The 17,852-nt window shown below is 35.8% G+C and overlaps 2 protein-coding genes, 1 long non-coding RNA gene and 1 pseudogene across 6 annotated transcripts in view; 2 read left to right on the top strand and 2 right to left on the bottom strand.

Annotated features, from left to right (window-relative positions):
• Positions 1 to 5,952, bottom strand: part of LOC109046189 (protein KIBRA-like) — a 49,075-nt gene extending 43,123 nt beyond the window's left edge. For both annotated transcript variants that reach the window (XM_042711192.1, XM_042711193.1), the window contains exon 1: positions 4,964 to 5,952. In XM_042711192.1, coding sequence (XP_042567126.1) covers positions 4,964 to 5,082 — 119 coding nt within the window. In that variant the 5' untranslated portion in view covers positions 5,083 to 5,952. The remainder of the gene's footprint in view (positions 1 to 4,963) is intronic.
• A 1,640-nt stretch (positions 5,953 to 7,592) lies between these two features.
• On the top strand, positions 7,593 to 10,772 carry LOC109046351 (annotated as a pseudogene).
• Positions 10,773 to 13,267: 2,495 nt separating this feature from the next.
• On the bottom strand, positions 13,268 to 15,827 carry LOC109045841. 3 transcript variants are annotated; one of them, XR_002010463.2, is made up of 4 exons: positions 15,569 to 15,827; positions 14,101 to 14,154; positions 13,894 to 13,996; positions 13,268 to 13,789 (listed from the first exon to the last, which is right to left on the bottom strand). It is a non-coding gene; the product is annotated as an uncharacterized LOC109045841 (long non-coding RNA). The 3 variants fall into 3 exon arrangements; XR_006153052.1 differs by lacking the exon at positions 15,569 to 15,827 and adding an exon at positions 15,097 to 15,557; XR_006153051.1 differs by lacking the exon at positions 15,569 to 15,827 and having other exon boundaries at positions 14,101 to 14,274.
• A 1,238-nt stretch (positions 15,828 to 17,065) lies between these two features.
• Positions 17,066 to 17,852, top strand: part of LOC109045671 (G protein-coupled receptor kinase 6-like) — a 62,065-nt gene continuing 61,278 nt past the window's right edge. The window contains 1 exon segment of the mRNA XM_042711191.1: positions 17,066 to 17,355. Within this exon segment, the coding sequence (XP_042567125.1) occupies positions 17,073 to 17,355 (283 nt within the window). The 5' untranslated portion in view covers positions 17,066 to 17,072.

Below are 17,852 nucleotides of genomic sequence, written 5' to 3'. Positions count from 1 at the left end.
CACAGTCAGTGATGGTCTGGGGTGCCATGTCAGCTGCTGGTGTTGGTCCACTGTGTTTTTATCAAGGGCAGGGTCAATGAAGCTAGCTATCAGGAGATTTTTGGAGCACTTCATGCTTCCATCTGCTGAAAAGCTTTATGGAGATGAAGATTTCGTTTTTCAGCACGACCTGGCACCTGCTCACAGTGCCAAAACCACTGGTAAATGGTTTACTGACCATGGTATTACTGTGCTCAATTGGCCTGCCAACTCTCCTGACCTGACTCCCATAGAGAATCTGTGGGATATTGTGAAGAGAAAGTTGAGAGACCGCAAGACCCAACACTCTGGATGAGCTTAAGGCCGCTATCGAAGCATCCTGTGTCTCCATAACACCTCAGCAGTGCCACAGGCTAATTGCCTCCATGCCACGCCGCATTGAAGCAGTCATTTCTGCAAAAGGATTCCCGACCAAGTATTGAGTGCATAACTGAACATAATTATTTGAAGGTTGACTTTTTTTTTGTTTTATTAAAAACACTTTTCTTTTATTGGTCGGATGAAATACGCTAATTTTTTTGAAGATAGGGATTTTGGGTTTTCATGAGCTGTATGCCAAAATCATCAGTATTAAAAAAATAAAAGACCTGAAATATTTCAGTTGGTGTGCAATGAATCTAAAATATATGAAAGTTTAATTTTATCAGTACATTATGGAAAATAATGAACTTTTATCACAATATGCTAATTTTTTGAGAAGGACCTGTATATATATTTCTTTTTTCTTTTTTTTTCTTTCAACCACGACAAAAGATTTAAGTTTGTGTTCAGGCATTGCTTTTGTGCAGAGAAGGAATGTCATATTTCAAATACTTCCACTTTTAGACTTTGAGATTCTGATGCCGTTACGTCCAGCAGCAGTGTTACGCAATGAATTCAGCTCTTTGCTTTCTCAGATTATCAGGAACATTCAACATTAAATCTGATTTGTGCAGCATATTTCCCACAAAAAAAGTCACATAAGCCACATGTAATATAAATGTATTACATAAGAAACAAAATATCAACTCAAGTGGCCTTTGCAAACAAATGCTTATTTTCTCAGAACTAACTTTATTTTTCTCAGACATTTTTGCAATCACTTTTAACCGACTGGTGTTGAATGGCTTTCAGTGGATGTATCATTTCTCTAGTCCTCACAGGTGTCCTATTCATCACATGAACGCTGGACCTCTAACATTTGACAACTGGAAAGTGTCTACTTTTATATTAAATAATCTTTATACTTTTATAAAGAGTTTACTCTTTATAAGAGATACATTTATCTAAATTTTGTATATATATTTTCGTCGCGAACGTTGATCTGCCTTCAAGTGTGTTTCAATGGTTTGTCAGAGATGTTGCTTTTGTACCATTTGCACAATATTATTACTGAATATATAATTTCAAGCAATATTATTCCACGTGTGTGTGAGTGTATATATATATATATATATATATTTTTTTTTTTTTTCTTTCAACCACGACAAAAGATTTAAGTTTGTGTTCAGGCATTGTTTTTGTGCATAGAAGGAATGTCATATTTCACAATTTCAAATACTTCCACTTTCAGACTTGGAAAGTGTCTACTTTTATATTAAATAATCTTTATACTTTTATAAAGAGTTTACTCTTTATAAGAGATACATTTATCTAAATTTTGTATATATTATATATACACACACACACACACACATATATATATATATTAGGGCTGTCAAATGATTAATCACGATTAATCAAATCCAAAATAAAAGTTTTGTTTACATAATATATGTATGTGTACAGGGTATATTTATTATGTATATATAAATACACACACATAAATTATATATTTAGAAAAATATTTACATGTATATACATTTATATATTTATATTCTTATATTTTATATTATATATAAATATATTTAATATATAAACATAACATATTCTTCTTAAATATATACATGCATGTGTGTGTATTTATATATACATAATAAATATACACAAAATAAAAATAAAAAATTTGATCAAATATATTCAGTTCCAAGGCAAGCAGTTTCATTCAAATCATTTTACCGTTGTCTGCAGCAAGTGAGTGCATGCTGTTGCCTTCCCTTGTCGATTCAAGACTTTCAAAGAGGGTGAAACTGAACTAGCTCCTTTTTCATGTTATGAATAATGAAACTGTGCTGAGAGACCCCCACTGGCCTGTTCTAAATTTAACTCTGAGAAAAGAAACTTATGTCACACAACAACAAAAAAAAAAACATGGCTACAGTGATAAAAACTCATCTTTTTCTCATCCCATAATTCTCCAGACTCCATGACATCTCATCTAAATGGGTGACATTTATCTCTGAGCTTAAGCCTGGGTATCTGAGATCTTTAAATGGACAAGGTCCAAGGAAACTCAAAAGCTCCCAATCCCAAAGCATGATGTTGAATTGAATGTATATGGTGCAATGGCCTGCTTTTTAAAAATGATGTAAAACAAGAATTGCAGAAAGGCTTCAGATAGGTCTCCCGTTTTTGTCTTGAAGCTCTAGCAAACACTATGAAGTCAAAAACTCAGGACCCATGGTCTAATGCAAAATGACAAAGCACACAGTCGATTGCAAACACAGGACATAGCTAATTGATGAGTCAGACACTTTCATTCAGCGCACTCCATAAATTCCAGAGTCATTTATAAGGCTCCAACTAGCAGCGCACCGTGCTCAAGGTCCGACAATAAAAGCACACTGCTACATCCAGAAGACTGCCGGTCTCCTATCAGAGAAAGCGAGATAACATTCCATTTACCTGAGCGCATGTTTTCAGCATGTCACACTGAGGCAAAACAAAACATTTCCGCCTAGTGTGGTGCATGAGGGCAGGCCACAAGAATGCTTTCTCTGCATTTATGTGGTTAGACAACAAGTTTGCAACTTTACAAATACAACAAAACAAAGTATGAGGCATCTGATGTTTCTAATATTCTAATTCTATAATAAGCAGTAGATCCAAAAGTCTGAGAACACTAATGATAATGCTTTTATTTTGCTTTTTTTTTTCAATTTAATTAATATTAATTAATAAAAAAATGACATTAAATGTCTTAGTATTTGGTTTACCCTGAAAAAATGTAAATGTAAACAAATGGCATGGAACATAACCTCAATCTGGCAAAACACAAATCTAATTTAGGCCTGCAAGTACTTCCTTCTAAAAAAAATTACACACGGTTGTATGATAATATCAGGGAACCAGGACTACTCAAAAATACACAGCTACTCAAAAATACTACATGACTACATGAAGACTAACATTAGCACTAATATTACATGTAAATTACCCAAGCAAAATTTTCTGACAGCTCCAAGCAGCATAGTAGTAGTAGTGGTAGTAGTAGTAGTAGTAGTATTTAATGTCTAGAGGGCAGGCAATACCTCAGCAGCTCTGTGCATTTGCCAAAGGAAGGTTGTCAATTACCAAGCTCATCACCAAGTACAGCCACTAACATTAGAACACCCTCAAATAACTGTTGCTCAGCAATGAAAACCAGCCATCTGAGAGATGCATGCTGGGAGATGGAGGGAGGTGGGTCTGCTGACAGTTCTGGGTCAGGATTAGAAATATGTCATTTTTAATCAGTGCCTCTGATGCACCACACTGTGCAAGAAAGACCAGGCATGAGCATGGAAACGGCTGTTATGCCTCAGCTTTTGTTTCCATTCAGTTGCTCAGCTCAATGCTGTTGAATTTTCTGCACCATTTTGGCATAAACAAAATGACATTGGGGTTAAATGGAAAAAGAGTGGGGCTGACAAGTCAGCTTCAAATCACCCAAAAAAATCTGTCATCACATTTTCTTTATTTTAGGTGTTTTCTGCATTTTCTTTATAAAAACATTTAATTACACCCACTGTCATTCCAAAAGTGTATGACTGACTTTTTTCTGTAAAACACAAATGAAGATATTTGAAAAATATGTTTTTTGTCTACAAAAAGAAAGTCTTTGGCATCCAAAACAACACTGGTCCCCCACTAACTTTCCAAAATACAAATACACACACAGAAACATTTTTCAAAATCTCTTCATTGGTGTCCCACAAAATAATTAACATGTTAAAACATGTTGGTGAGCAAATAATTACATTTTTTAAGTGGAATTCATCTTGACCCCCCCCCCCAAAAAAGCAGCTCTTGTACCAAAAGAACAAGTGTGGAATGCACTGAAAAATACACTGATATTTGACCATTCTTGTTAAAGTTTGCATAGCTCGGTGCACTTCGAACCCATCGTGCACCTTGACTCGCAGTGAAGCAGAGTTGAGGGAATCAGCTGGGCTTCGCTCATGCTAAGGAATGTGTCCCAGGTACTTGTTTACAACTTTCTGCCATCTTGGTTTCCTGGCGACAGACAAACCTGTTGCACCACACAAGGGGAAAAATATGCAGTCTGATTGCTATCAATTTTCCACTTCTGTGTACTCTGTAAAATTACTACATAGGTAAAAACCAAAAGGAGGAAAGGAAAAATACACCCGGTGCGCAATCGCTGAACATACCAAAGCTTGAGCCAGTGGAGCTTGAAAACATTCTGATATAATCTTAGGCATTCCTGCACAGATTTTGTGTTAAAGTCCAAGAGGACTTAAGTGGTCAAGCTGGCACTGATCATGGGTTCTGGATGAACAAAGCAATATTTCACCATCAGAAAACACTGAAATGGAGCCTAAAATACATCCGTTTTAGGTGCTTTGATGTGTGTGTGTGTGTGTGTGTGTGTGTGTGTGTGTGTGTGTGTGTGTGTGTGTGTATGTGTGATTTGAGAAGTGAATTTTATTACAAAACAAAGAGGATCTGAATTATCACAGATTCACTGAATCACAGCTGTACATATGAGTAATGGACTCAGCATGCATCTGTATACTGAATAAGCAAGTATGCATTCCCAGAACATGCAATACTCTTCACATACCTATCCCTTGGGTCAATCCAACTGGTGGTTTGGTTAATGTGGTCTATATAATAGACCTTCCCGTCAAAATCTCGGGCCTCTTCCCAACCCTCTGGCAATGGTAACTCCTTCCTTGGCATGACCAACTAGTCTCCATGTAATTTTCTCTGTAAGTCTTCTAAATTGATTTGAAAGCAAACCATGTGTTGCTTTTCATGGACTAGTCCAAATTTAAACCTAACGCATAAGGAAAGTGCCATTAATTAGACACAGATGTATTCCATATAATCCATGATAGGTTTTCCAATACTCCAGTTCAGTTCCTGCAGCCTATATTTTAGGCATTGTTTTCAAGAGCGAATGCTGTTAAATGAATGGATGAGGGTGTGATGCTCTGAATCGGGTAACTTTGCCGCAAGAGTTGCGCTTATGGTGAGAAACTCTTCGTTTCTTGGGCATTCTCGGTCAAGTACGCAATACATCAATCAATCATCTTTTCTGGCGTAGCCTGATGGATGGTTAACTCGCGCGAAACGTCAGAACGCGAAACTTTTAAAGGTCGTGCGCGAGAGTTTTCCTCCAAGAAAAGAAAACCAAAAAGCAAATTCAAAGTCCACACAATTCCCTATGAGCAGTAAAGACGGCGAACGATTTAATTCTCCAGCATTATCCATAAATATTTGAGCGCGTATAGAGGTTTTTTTCTTCTCGCTCAGTGTCTGCCCACCATGTTTTTGCGACAACTGTGCTAGCCTGTTAGCTCAAAAGCTCGTTATATAGGCAACGCCGACAGTTACTCCATACAAACGTATTCCGTATCTTCTCGTTTTGTCGATGCATTCAAATCACTTCCACAGCATTTCAGCCATTTCTTTTGAAAGTAGCGCGGTTCTTTCTCATTTGTTTCCAAATGTTGTCTTTTCCTTTAAGCGGCTGTGTGCGGTTCTCCCCCGTAGTCAAGCTCGGTCGCTATGCTGCGGTTGGAATGGATTACGTCATACAGGTGAAGGCCGTAGCCCCTCTAGTAGCAGTGCACACAAGCCAAGACACGGTTTATAATTTCGTACGTTATAAATGATACATTAATTTTTCTTCCTATTTATTACGTATGAGCGGTTTTGTGGACATTTGATCAATTGTCGTGGACTAAGGTTCAACTTTAAGTGGATTTTTAAAATTCAGTGTGTGATGATATTGATGTGTGATAGTAATGACATCTATAACTTCTCGGAGGGGTTGAATAAGCCCCGGAATAATTGACACGAGAAGTAAGATAGCAGTTAATACATTTCGAATAAAAAATAAAAAATTGCGTTGTTTTTGAATTACCCAAATTAATTCATAAAATTCTTACAAATCATGATGTAAAATTCATAAAATAAATACATAAATAAATCAGTAAATATCAATAAATACATATAATTTAATTTCTATTGAAACTTGTATTTAAACTTGTAGCCTGTATCTAAATATATTTGTAATTACACATCTGTAATGATAAAGTTGCTATTTAGTACATTTAGAATATAGTAACTTTAAATGTAATATAAAATACACATTACAGTTAAAAAATAATATCAAGTGCTTTAGTAAGTCAATACAAAAAAGGGTTACTTCTTTAAAGCATGACAAAATGTTATTAAATTGTAATGATTTGAAAATATACTTTGAAGTAAAATTTTAAATTTGACATTATAACAAAGCACACTTTGAAGACATAAAATAATAAATAAAAAAAAATGTCAAATTCACTTTATTTTTGACTCAATTCGATTGTATTTTAAAATGTTTGGCAAGAATCTGCTGATGGAATCTAATGATTATTAGTTATAAATCCAACACGATTAATAGGAAAACCCAAAATTAGTAGGAAAAAAATGCAATATAATATTTCCCCGGGTTTGAAACTTTATATATATTTTTTAGAAAAGGAAAAATGGAAAAGCAAAATAAAAATCATATAAATCAATAATATAAAGATAAAATAATAAAATAGCATAAACGGGCACAATATTATCATTGTAATAATTTATCCTTGGTTGTGTGTTTAGGCATTTTTAAATCATCCTTTAGAGATAAAACTTACCTTAACTAACGAATCTATGCAAAATAATCAAGGTATTTCTGTAGCTGTATGTTAATTGCTTTTCAATCTAAATCAAAGGAACCAAAGCAAATCCAGAAGTGTGCAAAAAGACAGTCAGGGGTGTACAGTAGCAGTTTTAAACTGTGCATGGGCATCTCTACCAAGAATAAAGGACACGTCAACGTGGGAAAGTCGTCCTTGCCCAAATATCAACTAAACAACGCCCTCCAACGGCGAGCAGGAGAGGATGACTTATTAGAGTTTTTTTTTTTTTTTTTTTTTTTTTTTACTTTATTATTATTATTATTGCTGTCTGTTGTTTGTTTTGTAATTTGCTTTCAATATGGTTTCAATATACACCATAGTTTTAGCGTTATACACATGTAATTATATAGATCAGTGGGTACAACACAATTTACAGACTACAGACAAATTTGACACTGTAATTTATTGTTGTGGTTATTATTATTATTATTATTATTATTATTATTACTTTATTGCCATACGAACCATCCTTCCTTTATAACCATCCTTCATTTGTAATCTCAAGACATGCTGGTTTCTCCGCCCCTCGTGCTTTTCAAAACAAGCCAGAGCGGATCACGTGTCTGGAGAGCAAAGTCAGAAGCTCGCGCACCGAACACGGTATTTGGCTTTAGATGCGCCCATGGTTGTACTGCATCATTTCTCCGTGGCTTTAAGCGCCGCTATGGCTGCGGTCGGGACCGCGCTGTTTATCGCACTCAATCTCTTTTATAAAAAACGGGTATGGACACCAGAGTCAGACTACTACACGTTCCGAGAGGTGAGTATGAAACGAAAGAAATAGTTTCTCTTTTTATGATGCCGCCTATCGCGCGTGATAGGTAGAGACAATCGTCAAGGGAACTCTAAGTAAACTGAACTGTACACACTGTATGTTTTCATGTGCATTCAGATTCAAAATGTACTTTTTGAGAAATCATAGTATAGATAGGCTAAAAATAATCATGTTTGTCTGATTATCTCATTTCTGTTTAATGCATTATAATATTTCTCACTAAAAGTTCAATACCCATCTGCATGAAAGACCCCCCAAAACTGTTGCAAAGGTATTACTGTTTATCAAAAAAGAAAAGAACAAGCAAACGCATAGTGCCCAAGGCCATGGAATGCTCGAAAATACCATAATATCATAAAATCTTAAAGACGTGGAAATTTCGATAGGCCTAGTGAATATAAATATTAGGTTATGCTCAGCTCTATAACATTTCAGTCAGCAGCTTTCAGTCAGCAGCTAGGTATTGATCTTGGAAGCGATTGCTTTCAAGTGATGTTCAGTTGTGCTTTTGTGTCAAACCTGTAAATAAAATATGCTGAACTATTCATTAGGGAAAGATCTTGAAAGTTCATTGTTTAAAAAAAAAAAAGTATATGGATTATTCATTATGAACATAAAGTTGCAATAATGCAACGACACATTTGTACTGTATGTGCCACAAAATCTAGTATGGTAACATTTGATGTAGAGTACAACAGAGTAGCCAAAGTTACAGAAACCTAGTCAGTCTTTCTGTTATTACACAACTAAGACCCTAGTTAATGATGGCAAGACTCTAACTATTTGTACATGGAACTGCATAAATAATTCCAGCTGCTCGCGCTAAAATCCCAGCACCAGACTCTCTCTGGATAAGCAGACTCTAAATCTAATTCTGTTCTATTGCTCATTTCACTCCCTTCTCTTCCATGAACATGTATACATTTAGGAGGAGGAGGAGCACAGTGAGAAGCAGGTGCTTGTTCTTGGGTTGGACGGCGCTGGTAAGAGCAGCGTTCTGCAGGGGCTAAGTGGAGCGGGCTCCAGGAGGGACTGCCGACCCACACGTGGCCCACTTCATCAGCCTACACACACCTGCATGCCAGCTGGACTTCCTGGAAAGTGTGGATTAGTGCCAGACTACCCTGTTAGTTTTAAAAAGAGTACTTTTAAAGAAAGAATATACTTTAAAACTGCATACTTAATGTAATGGTTTCTGACACTTAATTGCATGTTATTTACTTTTACATTTTGGCATTTAGCAGACACTTTTATTCAAAGCGACTTAGAAATGAGGACAATGGAAGCAAATTTAATTTACATTTAAATGAAAATATAATATTATAGTTTAAATTTATATTAAATGCAACTTATGTACATCTTTATATCCATATGTAATTTTTTTAACACTTTTGTCTTGTAATGGCTAAAGTGTTATGCTGAATGTATTAAGAAACGTAGTTAATAAAACTATAATCTCTTAAGAACACTTACATTGCCTTTTATTTCATTGATATTATGTTATTTGTAAGCTCAGTTTTAAAAAAATATACTTTAAAGATTTAAAGTACTGTACACTACTACTGTACATTCAATACAATTAAGTGTACTTTTTCACAAGGGTATGCTCATATTTCTCCTGTGGGATACTTTAATTCTTGCTCTACAATTAATAATGATTATTTTAATGCCTTATTTACTATTTCTTATTTTAGAAAAGCCTGTTCATCTGTGTCTATGGAAGTAATAACACATCATACAATCAATTCCTGTTTTGTTTATCTTTTCCCATCAGTTGGAGGTGGTGTAGAATGCGAATGTATTGGGTGGATTACCTAAAGAGAACACATATCTTGGTGTACGTGGTGGACTTCTCTGATAAGGGCTGGCTCCCTCAGGCCAAAGATGAGCTCCATCGATAACTTAAAGCAGACAGTGGTGGTCTTGGGAAACAAGCAGGTAACCAAAGGCTCAATTCTTGGTTTAAACTTTAATCCTGTTTATAATGTCAGAAAGGCTCCATATTGATTTCCTAGATCTTTAGCAAATATTTTTTTTATTTATTTATTTAAGTTAAAGGGATAGTTGACAGTAAAGCTGCTTATATAAATATGGGTGACTTGATTTGATCGTTCATCCTATTTTGAAGAGTGTTTTGACTGTTTTTAATCATACAAAGTCAAAGTTGTTTAAAACTACACTGGACCCAGTTGACTTTAATTGTAAGGACAAACATCAAATTAACATTTCAAAATATCTCCATATGTGTTCTGCAGAAGGAAGTGATACCGGTTTGGATATTCATTTTTGGGTGGACTTTCTCTTTAATAGAGTGGCCAGGCTCCCTGATTTATGTTTCAGTGTGAATTTGGACTAAAATGCTTTTTATACCCTCATCCAGGATAAGCCTGATGCTTTTAGCGTCCCGGAGCCACATGAGGCCCTCTCCCTGAGTTCAGTGGCTGATCAGAGGAAGCTTTTCCTGTTGGCTGCTCAGTTGGAATCTGACGGATTATGCAGAACCTGCAGCCTCCAAAAGTTCCAGGACCTGCTTCTGATGTTGGTATGAAACCAAGCTCCCATTCGAAGGTTGGCACTACTGTGCCAGAAAGGACTGGTAAAGGGATCTTCAGTATTGAGTGAGCATTCGAAGTACTGGTTTCATCATTGAATCGTGTGAGGAGCACCTGCGCCATGATAATGCCACTGCTCTGACATTGAAAGAGTTAAACAAACACTACAGTACACACGGAGTACCGTGGCCATTATTGCTGCTAGATACAATGTAACATATTTCCCGTGTCAATAATAGGATTATTATATTTACTACTACAAAGAGCACATTACATATGCTTTGTATCTGCATGTGGACTCAACTTGGTCAAAGAAAGAGACTTTTCATTTTGCCTGAAAATAAATAATTCTTGTTCATGTTTCTCATTAATATATCCTTCCTTTGATCTATCTATCTATCTATCTATCTATCTATCTATATATATATATATATATATATATATATATATATATATATATATATATATATACACACACATAGTGGGTATAGAATAGGATCACCCATTTTTAAGAGGGGGGTGATCCTTTTCCAACTCAGTGATTCTGTTATTTTCTTTTCTTTCTGACATGTTGGTGTTATATCTTTTACTTTGATGTTATTGAGTTGCACTGAGTAAATACAGCTGGATAAAACAAAAACTGTGTCCGTTTCAGGCTGCAAAGCAACAATATGTGATTATTTAAAGGGGGGTGATTCTTTCCTATACCCACTGTGTGTGTGTATGTGTGTGTGTGTGTTATGCAGTCATGGCCAAATGTTTTGGCAGTGACATAAATTTTGTGTTTTGCAAAGTTTGCTGCTTCAGTATTTGTAGATTATTTTTCCACGTTTCTGTTGTATACTGAAAAGCAATGATAAGCATATAAGTTTTAAAGGCTTTTATTGGCAATAAATTTACAGCGTTGACCCTTGTTCTTCATAACCTCTGCAATTCGCTCTGGCATGCTGGATTTTAGCTTCTGGGCCAAATCCTGATTAATGGCGATCCATTCTTGCCTTATTAGTTCTCAGAGTTGATCACAATCTGTGGGCTTCTGCCTGTCCACTCGCCTTCTGAGGACTGACCACATGTTCTCTATGGGATTGAGATCCGGGGAGTTGCCTGGCCACGGTTTCAAAATTTCAATGTAATGATCTTTGAGCCACTTCATCACTCTTGCTTTGTGACATGGTGCTCCATCATGCTGAAAAATGCACAGATCATCACCAAATTTGCTCATGGAATGTTGGAAGAAGTCGCTCTTGTAGGACGTTTTGATACCATTCTTTATTCATGCCAGTGTTTTTGGGCAGAATTATGAGAGAGCCCACACCCTTGGTTTAAAAGCAACCCCACACATGGATTGTTTCAGGATGCTGCACTGTTGGCACAACACAGGACTCATGGTAGCGTTCACCTTTTCTTCTCCAAACGAATTTCCAGATGTCCCAAACAGTCGGAAGGGAGCTTCATCAGAGAAAATAACTTTTCACCAGTCTTCTGCTGTCCAATCCTTATACTTTCTTCAGAATTTCAGTCTGTTCTTGAAGTTTTTCGTTGTCCAAAAGTCTTGGCCTCACTGCTTGCAGATGCTCTCACACCAACCTGCTGCCATTCCTGAGCAAGCTCTGCATTGCTGGAGACACGATTATGTCCTACAGGATCTTTATGATCCAGTGAATGGTTCTTTCAGGTGCAATATTCTTGTGCCAATTTTCCTTGCTTGTGAGGCCATTTTGATGCAAAGCGATGATGGCTGCACGTGTTTCTTTGGAGGTAACCATTATTAACAAGAACACAATGATTTGAAGCACTTCACCCCTCCTTTTATCAGTCTGCTCTTACAATCTAAGTAGTATGATAGTGATTCTACCTGACTTCTCATTCACACTTTCATGTGTGCTGCTGATATGATTAGTCAATTAATGTTAACTGGTCATTTTTTGTCAGGATCAAAAAAACATTTAATTAAAAAAAAAATTAATATTTTTTTGTGTGTGAAAAGTTAATTTTTTGGCCAATGAAGCTTTTAGCAATTATTTCAAATGCATCTAATCACTCTAGACAACAATCTAGAAACAATGTGAATGAACACCAGAACAGCTTAAGTAGCAAACTTTGCAAAACACAAAATTTGTCACTGCCAACATTTTTGGCCATGACTTAACTTAACCTAATTTATCCATGCATGCCAGATTGTGTGGTTGACAGTGGATAACACAAATAATTCTCTTTTCATAACTTTGATATATGCTTCAACTGTTGATTTTGTTTTGGTGTTGCACAGCTGTACAAAAATAAGGCTTCTTCACTGTGAAATCAATATGGTCTGGTTATGCAAGTGGTATGAATTACCCATCAACAAGAGCCAGTTGTATGGAGGGAGAACTATATGAAATCTTTATAATCTTTAAAATTTTGTCAGTGGCAAATTTTGTTTTTTGCAAAGTTTGCTACTTAAGCTGTTCTGGTGTTCATTCACATTGTTTCTAGATTGTTGTCTAGAGTGATTAGATGCATTTGAAATAATTGCTAAAACCTTCATTGGCCAAAAAATTAACTTTTCACACACACACACAAAAAAAAGAAGTTTTTTTGATCCTGACACAAAATGACCAGCTAACATTAATTGACTAATCATATCAGCATTTCACATTTCATTTCACATTCAGTCTCTTGAAAACTATGGCTTAACCCAGAGCTCAAATGGACAAGTGAAATGCCTCTATGAATGCAAATGCATTGTGTTTTGTTATATTATAGTGAGGGTTTTACAATGCTGTTTACTCAGAACTCTTATATATTTGACAATCCTGGAAAGGAACTGTGTGGCTAATAATTTGATAAAACTTGTTTAACAGCTGCTGACAGATTCAGACTACTTATTCACAACCAGTCATGCGCATTTTATTTAGCATGTACAATTCTAAGAAACAGTGATGAAGCAACAACATCTACAGAAGCACTACTACTGCAGTGCAAATATGAACAAATCTCTGTAATTATTGTGTCTTAAATCAAAGTTCTGGGTTCAGTTCTATCAACAGCATTTTCAGCATAATGTTTATAAACATAAACATCAAATAAAAATTTTGGTGTGCATATTTTAAGTCAGAATTGTAATTTTCCACATGAATTTGCAGCATTGACCAACAGAATACTGCTTGGTTTAACTTTTGCATTGCTACTGACACTCCTCACATTTGCAACACACGTGACAGATACTAAGGTGATATTCTGAATCAGTTTGAGACACCAGTTCTTCGCTGTGACATCACATAGACTTCTGAGATTGCAGAGACGCAATGAACGCAGCATATTCAATCAGGATATCACTGTTTGTATAATTCTACTTTCCATTTGATCTGCTTTAGGGTGTCCTGATAGTAATTTTTCTCATCCCTTGCCTGAAATGCCAATAAAACACAATCAGTTATATGATTGTGAACTATCAAAGGAGTCCTTTTTTTAATGTCTGGGATGATCATTGATATATAATGCTCTCTTTTACCTTATAATCCTGATTGTGTTCCTTCACCATGTATTGAACATATTCAGTCATGTCAGTGGAGCATGTGGTTCTGTCCACGCCTGTCTGGCCTCTACCTCCATTGCTGCAATTTAGACAACAAATCATATTATGCAGCTCATGAAAACATTTATCAGTTTCAACAACAGATTTCAAAACCAACTGAGAACAACTCGTTTTGATGCATACCTTCAATGACGTAGGGTTTTAAACATTTGTCTCCACTGGTTTATTTTTCATATCCTGAAACATCAGTTAAAGGGATAGTTCACCCAAAAATTATAATACTGTAAATACCCTCATGTTGTTCTAAACCCGTAAGACCTCCGTTCATCTTCGGAACACAAATTAAGATATTTTTGATGGAATCTGAGAGCTCTCTGACCCTCACATAGACAGCAAGGTTACTACCATGATCAAGGTCCAGAAACATAGCAAGGACACAGGTAAATTAATCCATGTGACATCAGTGGTTCAACCATAATTTTACAAAGCTACAAGAATACTTTCTGTGCGCAAAAGAAAAAAACAACAACTTTATTCAACAATTCATCTACTCCGCGTCACTCTAGCTCCATTTTGGAGAATATCCACCGAACGTAAACAGCATATGCTGTTCTGTGTCAGCTGTGCCACACGGATACGTTTTCTATGTTGTTTGCGCTTTGATCTGAACGAAAACAATGTATCCGCGTGCCATAGCTGACACTGGACAGCATACACTGTTTGCGTTCACTGGATATTCTCCAAAATGCCGTTAGGGTGATGCAGAGGAGACGAATTGTTGAATAAAGTCGTTATTTTTGTTTTCTTTGCATAAAAAAGTATTCTTGTAGCTTCGTAAAATTATGGTTGAACCCCTGATGTCACATGGATTTTTTAATGATGTCCTTGCTACATTTCTGGACCTTGATCGTGGTAGTATCCTTGCAGTCTATGGGAGGTTCAGAGAGCTCTCGCTCTCTGCATCAAAAATATTTTAATTTGTGTTCCGAAGATAAACGGAGGTCTTACAGGTTTGGAACTACATGAGGGTGAATAATTAATGACAGAACTTTCATTTTTGGGTGAACTAGCCCTTTAAATGCATTAAGTTATCATAAGCAGAAAGGATTTGTATAATTACATTGTAACATAGTGATTCAAGCTTAGTACTTGTCTTTTTGTTTTTAATAGGAAGCATACCCTTCATCCCAAGTGACAGCCACATGTCTTGTAGATTTTGCTTAACTGTTTTGTGTTCATCCCAAGCATAACATATCTGAGGACTTCAATGCATTTATATCATGCATTTAAATACATTTCTAATGACGAAGTTGCAATTTAAAGTTTATATATATATATAGTATATAGTTGTACTTTAAAGCATGACAAAAGATCATTAAAACCATGATTTAAACAAAGTGCACTTTTAGAAAATGTATTTGTGTGTCATGAAAGTGTATTCTTTAAATAACACTTAAGTGCCCGTTTATTGCATTAATATTATATTGTCTGCCAGAACAATTTTAAAAAATATTCATTTAAGCTTTGAAATACACTACAAATGCACATTCAGTACCATTAAAGCGCACTTAATCTTTTACAAGAATAGGCAGCAAATTTAAAAGTAACTGTAAAAAAAAGGTTGTTTGTACAGCAAAAAAAAAAAAAAAACCTTTGCAGTTGGCATGTAGTATGTACTTGAACTTCCCATTCTATTTGCGGTTTCTCCTTCCTTCTTTATCTTCTTTTTCAGATTCTTTTTGTTTTCATTGTAATTAAACTTACTACGATTACGAGATTTTTTTTGTTTTACCCGTTACTGTATAATACACCAGTTAACCACTGTTTTAACGCGTGTTTGAGCATAGACATATGTCTAAAGTGTTTGAGGTCCACGCAAGTTGCGACTTCTTCTTCAAAGAGAAAACACATCGACGTGATTCGACATCGCCACCTGTCGGCCGAATAGAAGTGTAGAGTAAATGTTCATAAACAAGAGATGAGCTTTGTCAGAAAGTGATCGTGAAATAAATTCAAGGTGTTAACGCGAATAGAACAGATGGTGTGATCGCGAATAGAAAAAACGCAGCTGAATAGAACATTAAACATACGTTGTTCAGGCTCCAAACTTCGATAGCGCGTTTTATATTCAGATCTAGATGTAACTTTGAAACATAGCCTATACTAAACATTTAACGGCATATCAAAAATATGTTGTGGTTGTTGTTGTTGATGATGATTGATTATTCAATTTATATTTAGATGATTAAGTTAAATTTTAATAAGCAGCGTAATTTTACCTCTAGATGGAGTTATAAACTAAGCATTACAAAACTCACAAGTCACTTGCAGTTTTATTGCATTTCATTTGCAGATCATATAAATACAAGTTCAAAGCTTCACCTGGTATGTGCTGTGGCACGCCATATATCTAAATAAAAATCCGCATCTGTTTATCATTTAAGGAAAGACGTGACAGACATAATAGACAGCGACCAACCTATATATACACATCGATATACTGTTATAATACTATACTGAATAATAAACAGATTATGCGGGATTCGGAAACATAGAATTTGACCAAAGACAAGTACAAACGTGTAGATCGTAGCTGGTATACTAGCAGTCTGATTGTGACAACGAAACCTACTATGGCGAAGACTTAATCATGAATATTAAACAGACCACGTGATTTTTATTTATTTATTTTTTAACTTTGATGGATGCGTTGTTTGATTGATTTTTTTTATTGATTTTTTTTTAACTACATAAAGCAAATATACAAACAGGACATGGCTATTGCAGTTATTGTATACATAACTATATACACAACAAAATAAATATAATTCATACAAGAATGAAACATACTGAAACATTATTTTTTCCCGTAGAATATAAATGATTTACCATCTGAAATGTAAAAATGACATTTTCTCTTATTTGTTATTACTATAATAACCAATGTTAGACGTTAGATTAAAGGATAGGTCACTAGCTATAAAAATAAGAGTACAAATCAAATAAGAATTATACAGCGGTATTAATACGAAGCACAATCTAATGTCAGTATAATTTTTATAAATATTCATGAGCTAAGTTTGGGCCATAGGACCGTTCAAACGGGACGCTCGAGGTTGGTTACCAAGCAACGTCAGCATGTTTCATTAATATTGATGAGCTCAGGCTTTGCCATAGTAGGCTCTATGATCTACGTAAGTCCGAAGCTTCTGGGCGGGGAATCAGAGGAGCGAAACGGCAGAGGGGAGAGTAATTCAGGGTTAATAATATTCCGCCGGGGGGACCACGCACGCACGCACGCACGCACACACGCACACACACATCACATACACTGCCAACCCGGCGACGAGGTTGGGCCTGCGGTGCCTGCCTGCAACCCAGGAAACATGGAGCTCGAGAATATCGTGGCCAACACTGTTCTGCTGAAGGCGAGAGAAGGTAAGACATGACAGCCCATCTGATCATTGTCACTTTTACAGCTGTGATTCTCAAACGCCGTGCTATCTATCTCAAAACAATTGGGGATTCCCCCAAAGGAAGTTAGGCCAAAAATGATAAGAGCAATGCAATAAATGCATGGTTTATGATGCTTAATTATTTACGAATCACTTGCTCAAACCTGAGAATTCAACGTTGATTATGGTGTGTTGCTCGCAGCTTGCTTTGTTGTGTTCCTAACCTTGAGCAAAAAAGATGGACATGTCAATCAAAAAAAAATAAATAAATAAATAAATAAACAAAAACAAAATTTAAAAAAAAAAAATTAAGGTTTTTTGTCAAAACCTTGTTTGGATTTTACGACGTTTTTGTGAACGGTATAAGTCTGTATATAAAGGAGGAGCGACAAACACGTTGTCAGTAGTGTTATATATTGACAACAGTCGTAGATAAGTGCCTGAATTAACCAAACCTTTGAATTAACCGACCCTCTGATT

Source organism: Cyprinus carpio, chromosome A21, assembly GCF_018340385.1.
Source record: "Cyprinus carpio isolate SPL01 chromosome A21, ASM1834038v1, whole genome shotgun sequence".
NCBI lineage: Eukaryota > Metazoa > Chordata > Actinopteri > Cypriniformes > Cyprinidae > Cyprinus > Cyprinus carpio.
The sequence above is the reverse complement of the archived record's forward strand: the minus strand, read 5'-3'. Positions and strand labels throughout refer to the sequence as shown.